We start from the raw sequence: 20263 nt of genomic DNA on the forward strand, positions 1-20263 counted from the left end.
AGGAGGTGGAGGGAGGAGTCTATGTGAGGGAGATTAGACACAGAAGTGTTCTGTCGGCAGCGGGAACCGGACCACTCTCCGTGCCGGTGCAAGCCAATCTCCAAGGGCTGACGCCACATCAGGTGCTGAAGTTAAACAACCTATTGGAAAAGCATCAAGATGTCTTCTCCCAACATAACAATGACTTTGGATACACCACCACTGTGACTCATCATATCCAGACTGGAGATGCAAGACCAATCAAGCAGAGGCATCGGCGTGTTCCTCCACATATCTTTCAAGAGTTCAAGAAACATGTGCAGGACCTTGTGGCACAAGGGGTTCTCAAGGAAAGCTGCAGCCCATGGGCCTCTCCTGCTGTCATTGTCATCAAACGAGACAAGTCCGTGCGATTCTGCTGTGATTATCGAAAATTGAATACTGTGACGTTGAAGGATGCTTACCCTTTGCCGAGAGTGGAGGAGTCGTTGGATGCCCTTGGGAAAGCAAAGCTGTTCTCATCCCTCGATTTGACAGCAGGCTATTTCCAAGTAGCAGTCCATGAAGATGATCAGGAGAAGACGGCTGTTACTACGCCATTTGGCTTATATCAGTGGACTCGGATGCCATTTGGCCTATGTAACGCCCCCGCGTCATTCCAACGACTTATGGAGGTAGTGTTGGGTGATTTGGCATTCGATGTTCTACTGATATACCTTGATGATGTGTTAGTGTTTTCAAGTGACTTTGATAGCCACTGTGAGAAACTAGATCTTGTGTTTAGTCGCCTTAAGGAACATGGGCTTAAGCTAAAGCCGAGCAAGTGCTTCTTGTTGAAGACAGAGGTTAAATTCTTGGGCCATATTGTGTCTGCAGAAGGTGTCCAGGTAGATATGGAGAAGGTTAAAGCGCTCCGAGATTGGCCTACCCCTAAGAGTGTGAAGGATGTGCGACAGGTCGTTGGGTTTATGTCATACTACAGGCGATTTGTTCCAAACTTTGCTCAGTTGGCTAAGCCGTTGCATTCATTAATGGGAAAGATAAGGAAGGGTAAGGGAGAACAGCCTGTCCCTTTTGTTTGGAGCGGAGAATGTCAGAAGGCTTTTGATAGTCTCAGAGGATGTCTTATGTCCTCTCCAGTACTGGCGTACCCAGACTTCTCGCTTCCCTTCATCCTTACTACAGATGGGAGTTTACTTGGATTAGGGGCGGTGCTCAGTCAGCGGCAAGACGGGGTAGAGCGTGTTGTCGCATTTGCTAGTCGAGGCCTCAGGGGTTCAGAGCGAAACGACAAAAATTATAGCGCATTTAAGCTCGAGCTACTAGCCCTTAAATGGGCGGCTACGGAAAAATTTCGAGACCTCTTAATGTACTCCAAGTTCACTGTTGTGACCGATCATAACCCGCTCCGGTATTTGGAGACTGCTAACCTTGGTGCAGTAGAGCAGAGGTGGGTCGCTCAGCTGGCGGAGTATAATTTTGATGTGCATTATAAGCCAGGAAGGGAGAACACAAATGCAGACATATTGTCCCGGATTCCCCAGACGCAGGAGCCGGAGGTTGCTGACAACGACAAGGACTTCCTGGTCATACAAGCGGATGAAGTCCGTGCCTGTCTGTGGCCTGGACAAGAAGCGAGCACAAGAGAGCATGATGTTCAGGCTGCCTCTCAAGCTGCTGTCACAGCAAAAGTTTATGGACATAGCTGGGAAGAGCTCCAGCAGCTCCAGGCAGACGATCCTAATGTGGGCCCAATGGCAACTGCTGTGAAAAGAAATGCCCGTCCCAATAGGCACCAGCTACAGGAAATGGCACCTGCACTGAAGAGGTTAGCCTCACAATGGGAACGGTTGACGATACGCCATGGTGTCTTATTCCGTTGCCTGTGTGACCCGAGGGATGGAGAAGAGGTACACCAGCTGGTGTTACCAGAGTGTCTACAGAAACATGTGTTCAGTATGGAGCATGAGCACGGAGGTCACTTCAGTGAAAGAAGCACACTTGCACGAATGAGACGGAGTTACTACTGGACTTCAATGAGCAGGGATGTCCAAGACTGGGTAAAGCAATGTAAACGCTGTGCATTAGCTAAGGATGTCTTCCCCAAAATCCGAGCCCCTATGACATGCACCAATGTGACCACACCATTAGAGGTGTTAGCTATGGACTACACCCTACTGGAGAGGTCGGTGGGAGGCTATGAGAATGTTTTAGTTTTAACTGACATGTTTACACGTTTTACCATTGCCGTCCCTACTAAAGATCAGTCCGCAAAGACTACAGCCAGGGCTATTGTAAGACACTGGTTTGTGTATTATGGATGTCCGTCCAGGCTTCATTCAGATCAAGGGCGCAACTTTGAAGCAAGCGTCATCAAAGAACTCTGTCGCATATATGGCATCTCCAAAAGTCGCACCAGCCCGTATCACCCCCAGGGCAATGCTCAATGCGAGCGATTTAATAGGACGATGCACGATATGCTTAGGACTTTGCCATCAGAGAAGAAAGCCAACTGGAAAGAGTATCTCCCCGAACTAGTGATGGCTTACAATAGTCATGTTCACTCTTCGACTGGATACTCCCCTTTCTATCTCCTCTTTGGAAGAGATGCTAGATTGCCTCAGGATGTTTTGGGGGGAAAGGACTTGGAGCAGAGTGATGTTGATAACCTTGATGATTGGGTGTTCGACCACCATGAGAGGCTGAAAGTAGCGGCAGATGCTGCCAGAACTGCCGCTCAGAATTCCTCTCGGCGGCGCAAGCGAGTCTATGACCGAACGTCCCGTGCTGCACTTGTCAGGCCAGGTGACCGGGTGCTGCTGAGGAACCACCGACCAAGAGGAAGGAATAAGATTCAGGACAAGTGGGAATCGGGGCCTTATCTAGTTGTCAAGCAGAACCAGCCTGACTTACCGGTGTTCACAGTCAAGCCTGAAGCTGGGGGTCCTCCCAAAGTAGTGCATCGTGATCAAATGAAGCACTGCACTTTTCAGACACCAGTTAGAGAAAATATTTCACCCAGGCACAAGAGGGATGAATGCCATTCAGACACTGAACCTGTAGACTTAGTGTACATTCCTCACACACCTCAGGACACACCAACACCAGATGAGGGCACGGGAGGTAGTCTTGGGGAGCTACAGGAGGTAGGACAGGAAGTAGTGTCAGATGCTAGTGTGGGAGAGGGGTCAGCACCTGGGGATTTACCTGAGGATTTACCCGGGGACTTATCTGGGGATGCAGATGACTCAGGGTCAGATATTGAAATTGATAGACCGAGACGCCCACAAAGAAGCACTAGAGGTCAAATACCAGTGAGGTATCGTGAGGGATATGTTATGAAGTGAAATACTTTATTTTGGGCCTTATTGATTTGAAATGTATATTTGTTTTATTTGAAAGCATACAGTAAATGAAATGGGTGGGTAAGAAAAATGGGCTTATTTAGGCACAATGTAGTCCCTACATGTCTGATGTATTGATTGACTGAATTCTGTTCCATTCTTGCAGAGTCCCTGGAGCCAGTGGAGGAGTCTCTGGTATGGCAGGGTTTGAAGGGGGGGAATGTGACAGATGTAAAATACATTTATTTCTTAAATATTTTAATCAGTAACCAATCAGCATTTAGAAGTACCATAGAGGATGTGTGGAGTAGATAGGACCGGAAGTGAGAGAAGAGATGGAGATGCAGCGGTAACGTGTGTGAATGGTTACCTGATACAGAGAAGATAATTTAAAAAGTGAACGCTGTTAAAGTTGTTCACTCTAGTGAATTTAGTGAGCAACTCAAAGTTATGTTTGCCTCCTGGCTTTTGGGAGTGTTTTGGAGCTTTCGTGCGAGAGAGTGAAGCTCCTTACATCCGCCGAGGGAAGGAGAGTTTAACCAGCCTTTCGTTATGCTAGTTGGCTAGTCGGCTAGTCTATGTTGGATTCCCCACGCTGGTTAGTTTTCGAAGGTCTCCTGTGCCAACCAGAGACTGCTCCACGACTTCAGCGACTGGGCTCAAGTTAAAGCAAGAACGTGAGGTGAAGTACCTAATCTAATTTACCGTGTGTGTTCATGCTACGGTGGAATAGCCTCTGCTGTGACCGAAACCAAGGATTTTTGCTATTTGTTTTGCTACTTTGTTATTGCTAAGGACTGCGTTATGAAGGAGGAGTTAATCTAATTATTTTTGCGGGATCGTTCAGACTGAAATAGCCTACAAGGACATTTCCGAACACTTTCATTCAAGTTGGGTATTTTGGACTGAGACATTTCATACCCAAAGCAACATTGGTCTATTGTATTTGTTTATGGTAATTAGTAGCTTGCAATTTAGTTAATATTAAGACGTTGTGGGTGACTAACATATTCTGATACTGTGAAAGCATTGGGATTATTGAAACATTTTGTGACATCGAACTGGAGGGTTTCATTTTGAGTTCATTGAAGTTGAACATTTGATTGAGGTTACCATAGTTTGAGCGCTCAGTTTTCTAGAGGTTGGCCAACCATTTTGAATATTATAAACTTATGAAGAGTGAGGGGAAAACTAATTGATTATTTTGTTTAACAACATATTTGAATTCATTGAATTTCATATTATTTCATTTCTCTTTAAAAAATGCTATAGTGTAATAAATGTACACTTGTTTTCTACTTTTCAAATAGTGTTTCTGCTGGAAAGTTATTCATTGTGAGATTTCAGGTTATATTCTCTGGAGTAGGGGCGTCTCATTCTCTGCTGACAGAATACTGTAGTTAGGGAAAGCACGGGGTAAGTGACACTAACAAACATACACTTATAGACGTGTTCTGCTCTTCAGGTTAGCACTGTGACACACTCAAATCCTGAAGCCTTAACCATTTATTCATTTTGTGAAGGCAGAGTGGGCCTGAGACGAATTGGTTTGGGGGTTAGGGACACAGATCCTCTAATCTCCAGTCATCCAGGGAAAGTCAAAACCCCTACTAAAGCGGACGTGAATCCCGTCCGCTACATATCTATGTATCTATCTATGTATCTATCTATCTATCTATCTATCTATCTATCTATCTATCTATCTAATACAAGAGCAACAAAAAAATGCTGTTTTATAAATATTTAATCAGCCTTGAGCAGTTTCCCATTTCAAAAAAAGAGATTTGTTTATCAAAGGTGTAGATGTAGAAAAGACAGACGAGTTTAAGGACCTGGTGACACCTAGTGGTTTGGGCTGAGCACTGCAGCAACTGTACCATCAAGGGCTGAGGTGTGCTGACAAGTGCAATTTTACTAGAAAGATCTCAACACAAAAACACATTAATACCTGATCAGACGTCTTACCTTAAGCTCAAGTGCTGCGTCACTGATGGGACTGACATTTCATAAAACTGCAGAATGTTTCTATCTGAATTCTCTGCTGTAGGAAAGTCCGCTTACTTTACTTACCAATGAAGAGTATCTCAGAACCTTTTTTTTTTAATGATTGCTGTAATTGATTACGTTATCAGTGATCTTACCTTATACTCAAGTACAGCTTCACTCATGTGACTGTTGTGGCGTTCCCTCCGAGTTTTCACCTGTAGGAAAGTCTCACACAGGTTCCTTAGATGCAGGTTAAGTGGAGGACTTCCTTGTGAAGACGTCTTCCTGCAGATTGGACATTCCCTTGAAACTCTGGTCTCCCAGAACTTCTTAAGACACAATTTACAAATGCTGTGACTACACAGGAGAAGAACAGGATCCTTGAAAATTTCGCAACACACAGGACAAGAGAAATCCTCTTCTGAGAACCCTCTGGTAGCCATTACCATAGCTTCTGCTGTGCTATAGTTCTGCCTGTGTTTCACAATCCCAGTTTCACTTTCATTAGCCTGGAAATGATGTCAGCTTGAACCAGAACACTCAGTGAAAATTGACTTAGCTTCTGTATTCCTATAATGGCTCTGTAACAGGTCTCACAAGTTCATTTCGTCACTCAGGTTTCTGAGGGAGTGTCCCTTTACACACATGTACCTCTTGTGTTGTTGCACATCTTCATACACCTTAATTTGTTGTTCACTGTATTTTTTAATGAATTATTATTTGGAATTGACAGAATTTCATACAGCTATTCAGACATAAACTCTATCCATCTCATGTCACACATTTTCTAAGAATTGATATTTAGGGTGACCAGACGTCCCCGGTTTCAGGGAACAGTCCCCGTTTTTTGTTGCCTGTCCCCGAGAAATACAGAAAAACTACCTACTGTATGTCCCCGTTTTTTTAAGATACAACTTGTATGTATTTCAATCCGCTTGATAGTCAACCTGAAAATGTCGCCATGTTTTCCACATTTTTGGGATTATATCCCCGGTTTTGGTCTTGGACATCTGGTCACCTTATTGATATTACGTGTTGTTTCTATTTGTCTGGATTTGTCACTTTCTCAAGATAACTTTAGGGGCTAGTGCAAGACCATCTTGAAAACAAAATCTGGATCGCTCACACTGCTACACCCTCATACACTACTTCTAGGCAGTCCATTGAGAACAGGGATCACTTCTGGGTTGCCTCCATCGCTGTTGTTTCAACAAAGCAAACAAATAGAAAACAAAGACAAGAATCCACCAATCACAGTCAATGTGATTCATTGAGTGAGTCACAGACTATGTAAATGTGGCACGGCATACAAGTATCAGTGTGATAATCCAGCAGGCTGTTTTGGCAAGATTTACGCTCAATTTCATTTCCCTACAGTACTTCGTCTGGAATAGCTTGATCCGCCCTTGTTAACTCCAGCAACAGCACCTCCGACCAACCAGCGAACAGAGGGCGTTCCTGAGAGCTATCACATTTAAAGGAGTCATAGAACGCATTTTTTGACCATTACAAATTGATCTTTGAGCCTAAATAATGTCATATGTAAATTTGTGGGGCTGAAAACGCCCCAGGAGCACTGCTAGATCGCCTAATACAAGGTCATAAATAAGCCTTGCAATGAAACAGTTTGTTTTTCCCGCCCACTCAGCAAGTTCATGAATATTCAAATGAGATGCGCGCTGATTGGTCTATTGGCCGATATGTCCTGAAAGTTGATTGGCTCAATCCACCGGTCTGAAGCTAGAGCAAAGTGAAACTACGTTTACTGCTGGTAAATAAAGCCAAAGTCTTTGATAAAGCTATCAACAATGGATTTAAATAAGGAATACAGCCGTACATGTATAAACCGAGTCAGAAGAAGGTTCTGACGAAGATGAAGTGCAGCAGATTCCCCAACAGAATGAATGTGTTAGATTGGTAAGTTTTATCAGTACATTTCTTAGTATAGTAACTCTCCAAAGTTAGCTGTAATAACGCTAGCATTACAACGTCTCTGCCATAGACCACATATCTAGTTACTAGTGTAGCAGTCATAATTTAGCATTAATAAATGTTGCCTAATATGTGAACTTCCCCTTCTGTTTTTCTTATAATTTATGTTAAATAAATATGGTTCCGCTAATAGTTGCTAAATTTGTTTCCGATGGGGCGTTAATTTATGTTGCACACCTGTAGACTTTCTCGTGCTTGGAAGTCTGGAAAGGGGTAAGCTGGTTTTATCAGTCCTGCGAGAGTAAATGTTCTTAACTTTGTTTATTTCTTATTTTTTTCAAGATATTGTCATTATTATTTGATGTAAAGATATTTTATGACATCCCATTTATTTATTTTGAGATCGTTTATGCAAATGGATGTAGTTATATCGTGTGAATGGGTCAAGTGTTAATGGGTGCTTTATCGTCAGGATGCCAGCTATCCCTGCTCAACTGCGTGTGTGTGTGCGACTGATGCCCTGTCTGTTGTCTTCCAGGAATAAAGTGCTGACAAATCTACTCTGCGCCTGTCCTGCATTACTTCTTGCCATATAAAGACTATTATTTCATAAATCATGTAACTGACTGATTAGAGTCGGTTACATAAACTGGTGCCGTGACCTTTCAAGGATTCAACTGGTCAGCCAACGCCGATCACCGGGGTCAAGCTGTCTGCGCGGTGAAGGTATTGTGTCCGAAGATCAGTGATACTTCATCGTCCACACCAACTGTAACTGTTTTGGGTTTAGATATTGAGGAAAACACATTGTGTAATTTCATTTTATTTTATTTGTTTTTTTGAGAAGGTAAAAGTCAACAACACAAAAACATTATTACTTTTCAGTTCATATTTAGGTATTATTCAATAATAACAACTTCAGTTTACATCATGGCTAGTGGTATGTCTGGACAGGATTATTTTGATTATGCAACACCATTTGCTGGGAGAGGTAGGGGCAGAGGCCTATACACAAACACTGGAGATGAGGTTAAAAAGTTATGTTTTACAGACACTTTGGGGGAGGGGGGTCGCATGGCTACACATACTTTAGGATCCACATCTTTCACACTGACGCCGCCTCCACTTATCAGTGTTAGTGGTGGGGATACACAGGTGACGGTAGGCCATGTAGTCACATCCCCTGTAGGGCCTAAATCTTCCACGCCCATTGTACCTACCAACAACAATGACCCCACAGCTGAGCTCCGTGACCTAATTACTGTTTTGGGAAATCAAATAGGGGATTCAATAGCCAGTCGGTTGTTTGCCACTCCTCAGTCTGTTCCGTCTTCTGGTGACTCAGTGTCCCCACTGTTAGGAGACAGACATGATCTTACCAGTAACACACTTGATCTCACCAGAGTTAATGTGATTGTCAAGCCGGATGTCCGTGAGCCCGCTGTGTTCAGAGGTGAGGGATCTGACAAGTGCACGGTGCAAGAATGGATAGAGCTGATGGAAGTGTATCTAAAGAGAAAGAAGTGTCCAGCTTCGGAACAAGCTGAGGAGATTTTGAGCCATTTAATGGGTAGGGCGAAGAAGATTGTGAAAGTGGGGTTGAAGAGTAGCTCCACCCTCAATCAGACGGTCCAGCCAGAAGTGATTTATGATATCCTGAGGCAGTATTTCAGTGAAAGTCCTGTATCATGCTTACCGTTAGCTGATTTCTATGCTACTCAGCCCAGTGTGGGTGAGAGTCCAGTGGACTATTGGGTGCGTTTGAACACAGCGGCTGAGCAGGCCGATCGTCATCTGAAAAAGCAGGGTAGGAAATTAGAGAACATGAGTGCAGAGATTTCTATGATGTTCATAAGGAACTGCAATGACTCTGAGTTGTCTAGTGTGTTCAAGAGCAAGCCGATGAGCAAATGGGTCTCCACAGAAGTGCAGGAAGCTATTGATGAGCACCAAAGGGAGCATTTGTCTAAGAAGAAGTCAGGAAATGTTGGGAAAGTTCAAACAATCCAGGTAGCCACAGCTACTACTCACTCTATGGCAGATGTTAAGGAGGAAGTGTCTGCAAATGCGCCAAATCCAGTTTGCCCTCCCAGGTCTGGTGAGTCTGCGGGTATGGAAGGGGGTGCATTTGAGCGTGTCCTTTGTATGCTGGAGAGGGTGTTGGAGAAGACCAATCAGACTAGCTCACCTGGTGTTCCACAGTCAGCGCCCTGGGTTCGTGTCGCACCCTGCCGTGTCTGTGGCGACAAGACACATTCCACAAGATCCCACTGTATGAGAGAAAGGAGGTGCCTTGCATGCTGTGAGGTTGGACATCAGAGGAGAGAATGCACTGTACGCCGTGCTGCTCAGCCGAACCCTACTGCACACGTTCAGGGAAACTAAGTTACCCACATGTGGGAGGGGACAATGTGGGTGCATTTAGTCAGTCCCTCAGCTTAGAAGATGACATGTTATCCGTGTATGAAGATAGTTGCAAGTCTGCTCTTAGTGGAAGTGTGATTGTATGTCAGAATGTGCACAAGTTAGGAAAATCTGATAGTCTCTTTTATACTGATGCAGTTGTGAAGAATCAAGTTTCATTGAAAGCATTAATAGACAGTGGCTCCATGGCCTGTACAATGAACGAAAATGCTGAACAAAAACTACAGGATGTTGGTCTGTGTCCAGACAGCAGTTATTCGAACACTGATATTGTACTGGTAGGATGTGGCGGAGTGCAAGTTAAACCTAAATGTGTTTATCAGTTGGAGATGAAAGTCTATGGCCAAGAAATGAGCGTACCCACATTAGTTGTGCTGGGCCAGTGTGATCAACTAATTCTGGGCTCAAATGTGATAAAACATCTGATACACCAACTCAAACAGACTCCCAGTTACTGGCGTGTGATGAGCAAGCCTGAAACAACGGATGACATGGCAGTTGAACATTTTCTGAATATGCTGTCTGGAGTCAATAGGTGGAAGGGTAGTGTTATTCCTGACATTATAGGAACGGCTAAATTGGCTCAGGCTGTGACGTTGCTGCCACGTCATGAACATCTTGTGTGGGGTAGGCTTCCAGTGAACACACCTGTCTCTGAGGGTAGCGCTGTGATAATCGACGCTCCGCGCTCTCAGTGTCACAAAAAGAGTATCATGGTTGGGAGAGCCGTGGCCACAATGTCTGGAGACAGATGGGTGCCGGTCAAGATCATCAATCCCAGTGACAAGCATGTAACGCTGAGGCGGAATGCCAAAATAGCAGATGTGTTTCCGTGTGTAGCGTTAGAAGACCTGGATGTGGACGTGTCTCATTCTTCTCAAAGAGATCTCCATGTGCACAGCCAGAGCGTACGTGATGCTGACACTGGTAGTCATTGCTCATCTCTGTCTACCATCAACTTCAGTGACGCTCTGCAGAAACTCGGATTGAGTGACATTGACATAGATTCATGTGATGTGTCTCGTTACTGGAAACAGCAGTTATTCGACCTGATACAGAAGTATGAGAAGGTGTTTTCAAGAGATAAGTTAGACTGTGGTGAAGCCACTGGCTTTGTTCATCGAATTCACCTCACAGATACCCGCCCGTTCAGACTTCCGTACCGGCGTGTTCCACCAGGCCATTACCAGAAGTTGAGACAAGTGTTGTCTGAGATGGAGGAGAAAGAAATCATCCGTAAATCTTCTAGTGAGTGGGCGTCACCCCTGGTACTCGTGTGGAAGAAGAACGGTGATTTGAGAGTCTGTGTGGACTATCGTTGGTTGAACTCCAGGACCGTCAAAGATGCCCATCCGTTGCCTCATCAGGCGGATTGTCTGGCCGCTCTGGGTGGCAGCGCGTTCTTCAGCACCATGGACCTAACGTCAGGTTATTATAACCTCCCCATGTGCGAAGAAGACAAGAAGTTGACTGCTTTTACCACCCCTATGGGATTGCATGAGTTCAATCGAATGCCGCAAGGTCTATGTAATGCTCCAGCGAGCTTCATGCGTCTTATGACAAACATCTTTGGCGACCAGAATTATCTTACGCTGCTGTGTTACCTAGATGACTTGTTGGTATTTGCGCCCAATGAAGGGGAAGCGATGAAGCGTCTAGAAACAGTGTTCGGCAGACTGCGTGCACATGGATTGAAGTTGGCGCCTAAAAAGTGTAATTTCCTTCAGCGAAGTGTAAAGTTCCTCGGCCATGTTGTTGATGAGAGTGGGGTGTCGACCGACCAAGAGAAGGTACAAGCAATTGCTGCCATGACTGAAGAAGCGTTGATGGGGGATGATGGTGTTACTCCTTCCCAAAAGAAAATAAAATCATTCTTAGGCATGGTGATGTACTACCAGCGCTTCATTCAGAATTGTTCTGGAATTGCTAAGCCTCTCTTTGCTTTGACATCGGCACCGAGGAGGACCAGTGGGCCGAAAAGAGGTGTTGCCACATTTAAGAAACTCAAGCCTAGTGATTGGACGAGTGCACACAGAGAATCGTTTGAGCAACTCAAATCTGCCCTACTGAAGTCAGTGGTCTTGGCTCATCCAGATTTCAGTCGGCCGTTTATTCTATCGACTGATGCCTCACTAGATGGGTTGGGTGCAGTCATCTCACAAGTTCCAGAGGGAGAGAGCAAGGCCCGTCCCATTGCTTTTGCCAGTAAATCCTTGTCGCATGCTCAGACTAAATACCCTGCACATCGGCTGGAGTTTTTGGCTCTGAAGTGGGCAGTCTGCGACAAATTCAGCCATTGGCTGAAAGGCCATCTTTTTACTGTCTGGACGGATAATAATCCATTAACGTACATTCTTACCAAACCGAAGTTGGACGCGTGTGAGCAGAGATGGGTGGCAAAGTTAGCGCCGTACAACTTCAGTATCAAATACATCCCTGGCAGTAAGAACATTGTCGCAGACGCCCTCAGCAGACAGCCCTTTGTCCATAGTCGTGTTAGCAAGAGGCTGGTGTCCGAGCCGTATGGAGCCCTGCTTGAAGAGGCGCAACAAATAAAAGACAACACCATACAGGACGTCTTCAGGCTGAGTGCCAACCAGCAGGAAGTTGGGTGTCTCACACACACCATTGGTTTGGAGCATCACTCACTCGACAATGATGAGGTCACCGCTGTATTGGAGGGTCATGTTGAGTGGGAGATGGGCCCGAACAACAGAGTCATCTCTTGGCTTGCCCATGATGTTCAGCAGTTTGCTTCAATTGGTCAGAATCCTTTACCTGTGTTTTCTCTTGAGGAGCTTCAAGACAAACAGCAACAGGACAGTACACTGTCTAGAGTCTTGTTGTATGTGGTCCGTGGTAGGAGGCCAACGAGAAGGGAAAGGGCTAAGGAGACGGGCAGAGTTTTGAAAACACTGAAGCAATGGGACAAGCTTAAGATGTTAGATGGGCTACTCTATAGGGTGAGCAAAGACCCACTGACTGGAAAGAAAAGGTTCCAGTATGTTATTGCAAGTTCATTAGCTAAGCAAGCACTGCAAGGAATCCATGATGAAGCCGGCCATCAGGGACAGTACAGAACTTTGTACCTGGCGAGACAGAGGTTCTTTTGGGCCAATATGGAACAGGACGTTCGAGAGTATGTGAAAACCTGCAATCGATGTGTGGTCAGTAAGACTGCTGAACCAGAAGGGAGAGCTCCTCTCGAGAGCATTAAAACTACAAGTCCGCTAGAACTGGTTTGCATTGACTTTTGGTCCGCGGAGGACACCAACGGGAAGAGTGTGGATGTTTTAGTGGTCACTGACCATTTTACTAAAATGGCCCATGCTTACCCTTGCCGTGATCAATCTGCAAAGCAAGTTGCGCGCCAGTTGTGGGACAAGTATTTTTGTGTGTATGGGTTCCCTGAAAGAATTCACTCGGACCAAGGTGCTAATTTTGAAAGCGAACTGATTCGAGAGCTGTTACAAGTTGCTGGAGTACGGAAGTCAAGAACCACAGCGTATCATCCCATGGGAAACGGGAACGTTGAACGGTTCAACCGAACCTTGGGCAGTATGATCAGAACCCTCCCTCCAAGAGCTAAGCAGAAATAGCCGCAGATGTTACAGACCCTGGCATTTGCATACAATTGCACTGCACATGAGTCAACGGGGTACGCACCCTTTTATCTAATGTATGGAAGAGTACCGCGTCTACCAGTTGACGTTATGTTTCAGAGTGCTGGAAGGGACTGTGACATTGCAGACTATGACCAGTATGTTACTAAGATGAGGCAAGATCTCAAGGAGGCTTTGGCTACTGCTCAATCCAACGCTCTCATCAGCCAGGAACAACAAGCAGATTTGTACAACCGAAAGATGAAGGGGAATGTCATTGTTGAAGGTGATCGGGTCTTGATGGCGAACAAGGGTGAGCGTGGACGTAGAAAGTTGGCCGACAGGTGGGGTTCTACCCCATATATCGTCATCTCTGCTGATCCCAGGTGCCATACTTACCGGATCAAGAACACAAGCAACGGACAGGAGAGGGTTGTTCATCGCAACCTCCTTCTTTTGGCTAACTTCCTGCCGATTGAGATGGACAATGGGGAGGATGAAGCAACTCTCAGTGAGTCATGTGAGTCAAGGAATGACCAGGAAGACTTACCTTCGGAGGATTCTCATGTTGCACAGCTTGACAAGACAGATTGGACTGCTAGTTGGGTGGCAGAGGCCTCTGCCTCCAACGGGCGTCCAAGGAGTTCATTCACACAGGAGACAGACTTGGCTGTGCGGGTGAACACAGGGGAGAATGGGACTGATTCTCATTCACCCTGTGTACCTGCCAGTCAAAGTGAAGACCAGAGATCTGAGGTTTCTATGCAGCTCTCTAGTATTGGAAGTTCCCCAAGTAGTAGAGCTAGTGTAGTTAGGACTCGAGTGGGTAGAATAGTTAAACCAGTGAATCGGCTGATTCAGAACATGACACAACACTATGCTCAGCACACAACCAGTTCAGTTCGTAGTTTTGCTAGAGCTTTATTGTCATGAATACACACACATACTGACACACTGATGGATGTTTGAGTGAAATCTCTTTTATTATTGATTCAAATTAGGTCAAGATACAGTAGTCATTTTGAGATATTATAGGTAGTGTATATGGCACTCCTGTAGCAAGTACACTGTAGGGGGTCTGCGCAGCCTTCTATGGTCACTTTCCCTTTGAGTTGGGTAACACACATGTTGCAGTATGCTGTGTAGTATACTTTGTCTCATAGTATCGACACAGGTTTTCTAGTACGCTTGTACAAGCAGTGATATTTTGGTGAAGTTCAGAGGGGAGTATGTAGCAGTCATAATTTAGCATTAATAAATGTTGCCTAATATGTGAACTTCCCCTTCTGTTTTTCTTATAATTTATGTTAAATAAATATGGTTCCGCTAATAGTTGCTAAATTTGTTTCCGATGGGGCGTTAATTTATGTTGCACACCTGTAGACTTTCTCGTGCTTGGAAGTCTGGAAAGGGGTAAGCTGGTTTTATCAGTCCTGCGAGAGTAAATGTTCTTAACTTTGTTTATTTCTTATTTTTTTCAAGATATTGTCATTATTATTTGATGTAAAGATATTTTATGACATCCCATTTATTTATTTTGAGATCGTTTATGCAAATGGATGTAGTTATATCGTGTGAATGGGTCAAGTGTTAATGGGTGCTTTATCGTCAGGATGCCAGCTATCCCTGCTCAACTGCGTGTGTGTGTGCGACTGATGCCCTGTCTGTTGTCTTCCAGGAATAAAGTGCTGACAAATCTACTCTGCGCCTGTCCTGCATTACTTCTTGCCATATAAAGACTATTATTTCATAAATCATGTAACTGACTGATTAGAGTCGGTTACACTAGCATCGTAAGAGCAGTTTAACAAGAATTATTAATCGAAGGTATGCAAATGAGAGGGGCCGAGGGGTGTATCTAAAGGGGGATGGGCGCCTATTACGTGTTATCTGAGCTCTGTTCAGATTGGAGCATTTCAACACGGCTGTTTCTATTTCCCAATTTGCATACGAAAGCAGGCGGGGGACGCGGTAAAGTCTTTGGTGTTGTCCTTTGGACACTGCTCGCAGCCTAAATTCAACAGGAACAAGGTGAATGTGGTTTTGAATTCTAGGACTCCTTTAAGTCGCAAGCCTATAATTCATGTCCCCCGTGGTTAACATACAGTACGTTATTACCAAATCCAAATGTTAGTGATTGAACTCCAATGATTTCAAACTTCATACCAATGAAATTGTCAGTGGAATCAAAATGTTTGTGTCAGGATAGTAAAATTGTTTTGTCTTGTTGCCAATTTGACAGTTTACTCATGTAAGTTTTTGTAATGAACAAGGTAGCACTATTGTCTACGTACCATAGCTATTTTAAAACTACAAAGTTACACTTTAGATATTGTGTGTGGAGGGGTGTTGATTGCAAGATCTATTGTAATGCGCTATACGCCGGCTGCAATAATACCTGTCTAAAAAGCTTACAGCGAGCTTATACAAAACGCAGCTGCTCGCACACTGCACTAGGACCAAAAAATATGGACATATTTCCCCCATCCTAGCATCTCTACATTGGCTACCTGTTAAAAGTCGCATTGACTTCAAAATTCTACTTCTAACATACAAAGCCATAAATGGCAGGGCACCCGAATATATTAAAGATCTTTTAGTCCCATACAATCCACCGAGACCCTTATGATTACAAGATACTGGACTTCTTGTAACTCCTAGAATTTCAAAAACTACAGTAGGAGGCATAGCTTTTTGTTACCGCGCACCTTTCCTCTGGAATAATCTTCCTCCCTCAATTCGATTAGCAGACACCCTCCCTATTTATAAGTCTAGACTTAAAACATATCTCTTTAGTGCTTCCTTAGGTATGGTGCAGTGTGGAACTGCAACCACTTCAGGGTCTCATTGGAACGGACCACCTCTGCTGTGGGCTTGTGTGACTGGTGCTCCAGTCATGCCTCCCATGGTGGCTACTGACCACACCTGTACTGGTGCTGACTACCCTCCACCATGCCTTAGTTATGCTGCTATAGCATAGCACTGTCATGGACTTCTCATGTGTCATGCCGTACAACTCTCTCTCCTCTCTCCCTCTGTCTCTCTTAACTCTCCCTCCTCCCTCTCTCTCTGTCCTGTCATTCAACTCCCTCTACCCCTCTGCCTTTTCCCTCTATAGTACAATAATTTATATCCCCATTGATATACTTATTAATACCAACCATCATGACTTATAGTAATACTAACACACTTTATTTCTCTTCCCTTTCCCCTATACCTCACCTGTGAGGTGAACCATTACCAGTCATCAGCCATCTTTGTGCCTGGCCCTCATCACACCTGAAGTCCCATCCCCCTGAGTGCCATTGCCATCCTCATCCCTCTGACTGCCCTACCATTACCTGCTGTGGTTCCCTGCCAGGATCCCCGGCCCACGCATCCCAGCGACCCATTACCCTCCAAAATTACTAATGATTACTGATGGACAATTTATTCCCTATACTGGACTGTTTGAACCTTCTGATACAAATGACTTTACTCTACAGTAACTGACCCTATAGGCAGATGGGTTGGGCTCTTGAGTCGTGGATCTGTCTGAGGTTTCTTCCTATGTATCTCCAATTCTAGGGAGTTTTTCCTTGCCCCTGTTGCTCATGGGCTCTCTTTGAAGGTTTAACACTCTGTAAAGCGCCATGAGACATGTGTAATGTTTTGGCGCTCTATAAATAAAATTGAATTGAATTGAATTGAATTGCAAGACAGTGCATATGTTTCAAAGTTTTTACTGTTGACAGTCATTGTGAGAGAATAAATCAATTAATTTGTAACGCTTTTATTTTTCATGAACATTTGAATCTCAGAACATCAATGCTTCTCAGCGTTTTCTGAATGAGATGAAACTGCAGCAGGTGCCTACTCTAACATAGCTGATCTATAGTCACTGTAGTCTTCACTGGTAAGATCCTCAGAGGTGTAAGTATGATGCGAAAGAATGGAAACACTCTCTCTGTGAACGTGTGTGTGAAAGTGTGTAGGTGTGTGCTATTATCAGGGTTAGAGAATGTCAGCTCTCCTCTGTCCCAGTCCAGCTGCACTCTGATCCTCTGGGGGTTCTCTTTGACTTTGAGAGAAATGGTTGGGAATGGTGAGATAGCCATATATTCACCATCCCAATTATAAAACACCCCCCAGACTCCAGTGAGCTGGGGACCCTTCCTCTGGCCAGACTCTGTTATCACACCCAGGATCCAGTCTCTATTGTTTTCAATCTCCACATCCCAGCAGTGAGTCCCTGAGTTAAAGCCCTCAGAGCCCAGGACTACGAAAGCCGCATCAGATCTCTCTGGGTTATCAGGAATCGGTGACAGATTACTGAGGTCCACACTGGTCAGGTCCTCAGACAGGGTGATGAATGAGTGTGCAGTGTTGGGATCTAGAGTCACAGGAGCTGCAGAGGGAGAACACAAGCATGAGGGTGGTGATGACATCAGCAATGAAGATTATTCTCATAACGATGATGTTGGTGGCATATATTATGATGGATAATATTTCTCTATGTATTTAATATTTACTTTGATTTAATGTGGGCTATGACTATCTGTGCAAGTGGATACGAGGTTGATTGATTGCAAATACTGTACATGAATACAGAAAATTCAACTTAAAAGCAAATGCACATTACATCTTAATGGGTTGGATATGTCAGAAGCACACACACACACACACATACAGTACACACACACACACATTGTAGTAGACCAGTGGAAGGTGCCAGTCCCTCTCTCTCGTGTACTCTCGCTCTCCCTCTAATCAAATGGTGCTTTACTGGCACAATGGACTAAGTCAATGTTGTGTCAATATAGGACCTAACTGGCCTACATCTGGAACGCAACTGAAGCGTTCTGTACACTGTGGCAAAACATAGTTTTAGAAGACAGGTCTAATTTTTGGAACACATCGTTATCATGTCTGGTGTATCCAGTTACTGTACAGTGAATACAGCGAAAGCTCATTTTTGCAGCAGATGTGAATGAAGCGCTTCAGTTAGCCTACCTGGCAAAAAGAAATAAGAAAAAAAAAGAAAGTAAAGGGCATACAGTATGTGTGCAGCACAACTCACTGTACTGAACAATCTTCTTCATCTTCTCCCAGACTCTGAACTTCAGGTTGCCCAGGTGCTTTGCCACATTGATCAGAGCTCCTGAAACCCTCTCTGGATCCTGCAGTGTGCACTGGGCTCTGGAATAACATTCAGGAGTCAGTGCTGCTGTGGGTTTGGGTTCAGAACCACAGAGAAGAGAGAGAGACAGGAGGCAGATCACTCACCTTTCCACCGTGCTCTTGTAGTTCTGGAAAACAAAATGTGAAATCCTTTGGTACCATTCACTCACCAAACCAATATCTGATGTTTTCTCAGTAGACTTATTTATATACCTTTAAGAATGTAATGTCATCAGCTCTCATCTCCTTCTCTATGGCTCTGATGGTGTCTGAAACAGATGAGATCTTTCTGTTCATCTTCTTGATCTTCATCATCTGACTCTTCTGCTTCTCTTCCTCCTTCAGTGCAGCTATCCTGGCTGCCTCTTCATCTCGAAGAAACTGGTGAAGCTTCTCAAACTCCTCCTTGATCTGCTTCTCTGTGTGCTGGGTCTGGACCTGTAATACCATACATCACCACATGATGGAGCATCACACTTGACATCTGTGAATGTAATGCTACCCATACATAACAAGATTTTGGAAATATTCTTACAAGATTTGAGTCTTTTAACTAATGCCCCCCATTCAAGTTTTTCTCCAAAAAAATACAATATTCCAAGAATCTTTCCCAAATCTTGTCAAAGTTTTCTGGTGTGGTGTTAGGGCTAGGCATCCTTCTTACTTTTCTGTGTTGGGAAGTTTCATTGCGAGTTTCTTTTGCTTGTTCATAAGAAGCCAACATTTGGTGTAATATCCTCAGATTGACCTTCAGTCCCTCCTGAAATTAAATGGAAATATGATTCAGGACTAGGAAACAAACACTCAACATGTTTTTGAAAACTGCTAGGGTGGTCGGTTTGTTTTTAAATTACTTTTATTATGATTACCCTGGTGGCTTACAAACTTTCCAGTGCCTCGTTTTATGAGTGCAGACCCTTTCTGTACTACTGTAGAAGTTTGATACCATTACGGGCATTATTAGTGGGGTAATTTATGAGACTACTGTACAGTACAGTAGCACAGGTTGCGTTAGCGTCTGAACTAACTTCGACTCTTTACATACAGCAAGTGTTTGGTGCTGCTATCAATTTATCATTGTATAGTTTACATTTATTGCATAATTTGTTATTATACTTTTATTCTAGCGGAGCCTCCTCTTTATGACTATACACGTATGGAATGTAATATGTGCCATAATGTTCAAACAATACTTTTTCAAATTCAAACAAAAATCAATACCGGTATATCAAAATATCAAATACAAAATTGAAAAAAAAAAATTATAAATTCAAACAAAACATTCAAAACTTGCAAATAAATTATTTATATATATATATATATATATATATATATATACAGTGGCTATAGTAAGTATTCATACCCATGCTAAAATTGACTAAAAAGAGGAATATAAAATCATCTTTTGAGAATTGATTGTAATGCCTTAATTCAAAAAATGAGTAAAAATCAAACCGCTAAGGACACTAATTTTCTTTGTGATTGAAGAATGTATCGTAAATAGATAAATGTTCTTCCTTAAATACAGGGAGCATAAGTAATTGACCCCTATGTTAAATTCCCATAGGAGCAGGAGGATTTTTAATACGTTTTTATTTTTAAAGGCCAGCTATTTCATGGATCCAGGATATTATGCATCCTGATCCTGATCCTGAAGTTCCCTTGGCCTTTGAATTGGAATTGGAATTAAAATAGCCCCACATCATCACATACCCTTCACCATAGCTAGAGACTGGCATGGTGTTTTTTCCAGTTAGCCTATTAGCCTGTTTGATTTGCATTGAGCTCAATGAGCATCAATTTACGATCGTATCTATTTACGATACATTCTTCAAT

The 20263-nt window shown here is 43.8% G+C and overlaps 1 protein-coding gene across 1 annotated transcript in view; it reads right to left on the reverse strand.

The window, feature by feature from the left end:
* The window catches only part of LOC134078798 (zinc-binding protein A33-like), a gene marked incomplete at its 5' end in the record, with an annotated part of 49512 nt that overhangs the window by 13625 nt on the left and 15624 nt on the right, over positions 1-20263 (reverse strand). The window contains 1 exon segment of the mRNA XM_062534949.1: positions 18327-18445. Within this exon segment, the coding sequence (XP_062390933.1) occupies positions 18327-18445 (119 nt within the window).

The sequence above is a fragment of the Sardina pilchardus genome, chromosome 4 (genome assembly GCF_963854185.1).
Source record: "Sardina pilchardus chromosome 4, fSarPil1.1, whole genome shotgun sequence".
NCBI lineage: Eukaryota > Metazoa > Chordata > Actinopteri > Clupeiformes > Clupeidae > Sardina > Sardina pilchardus.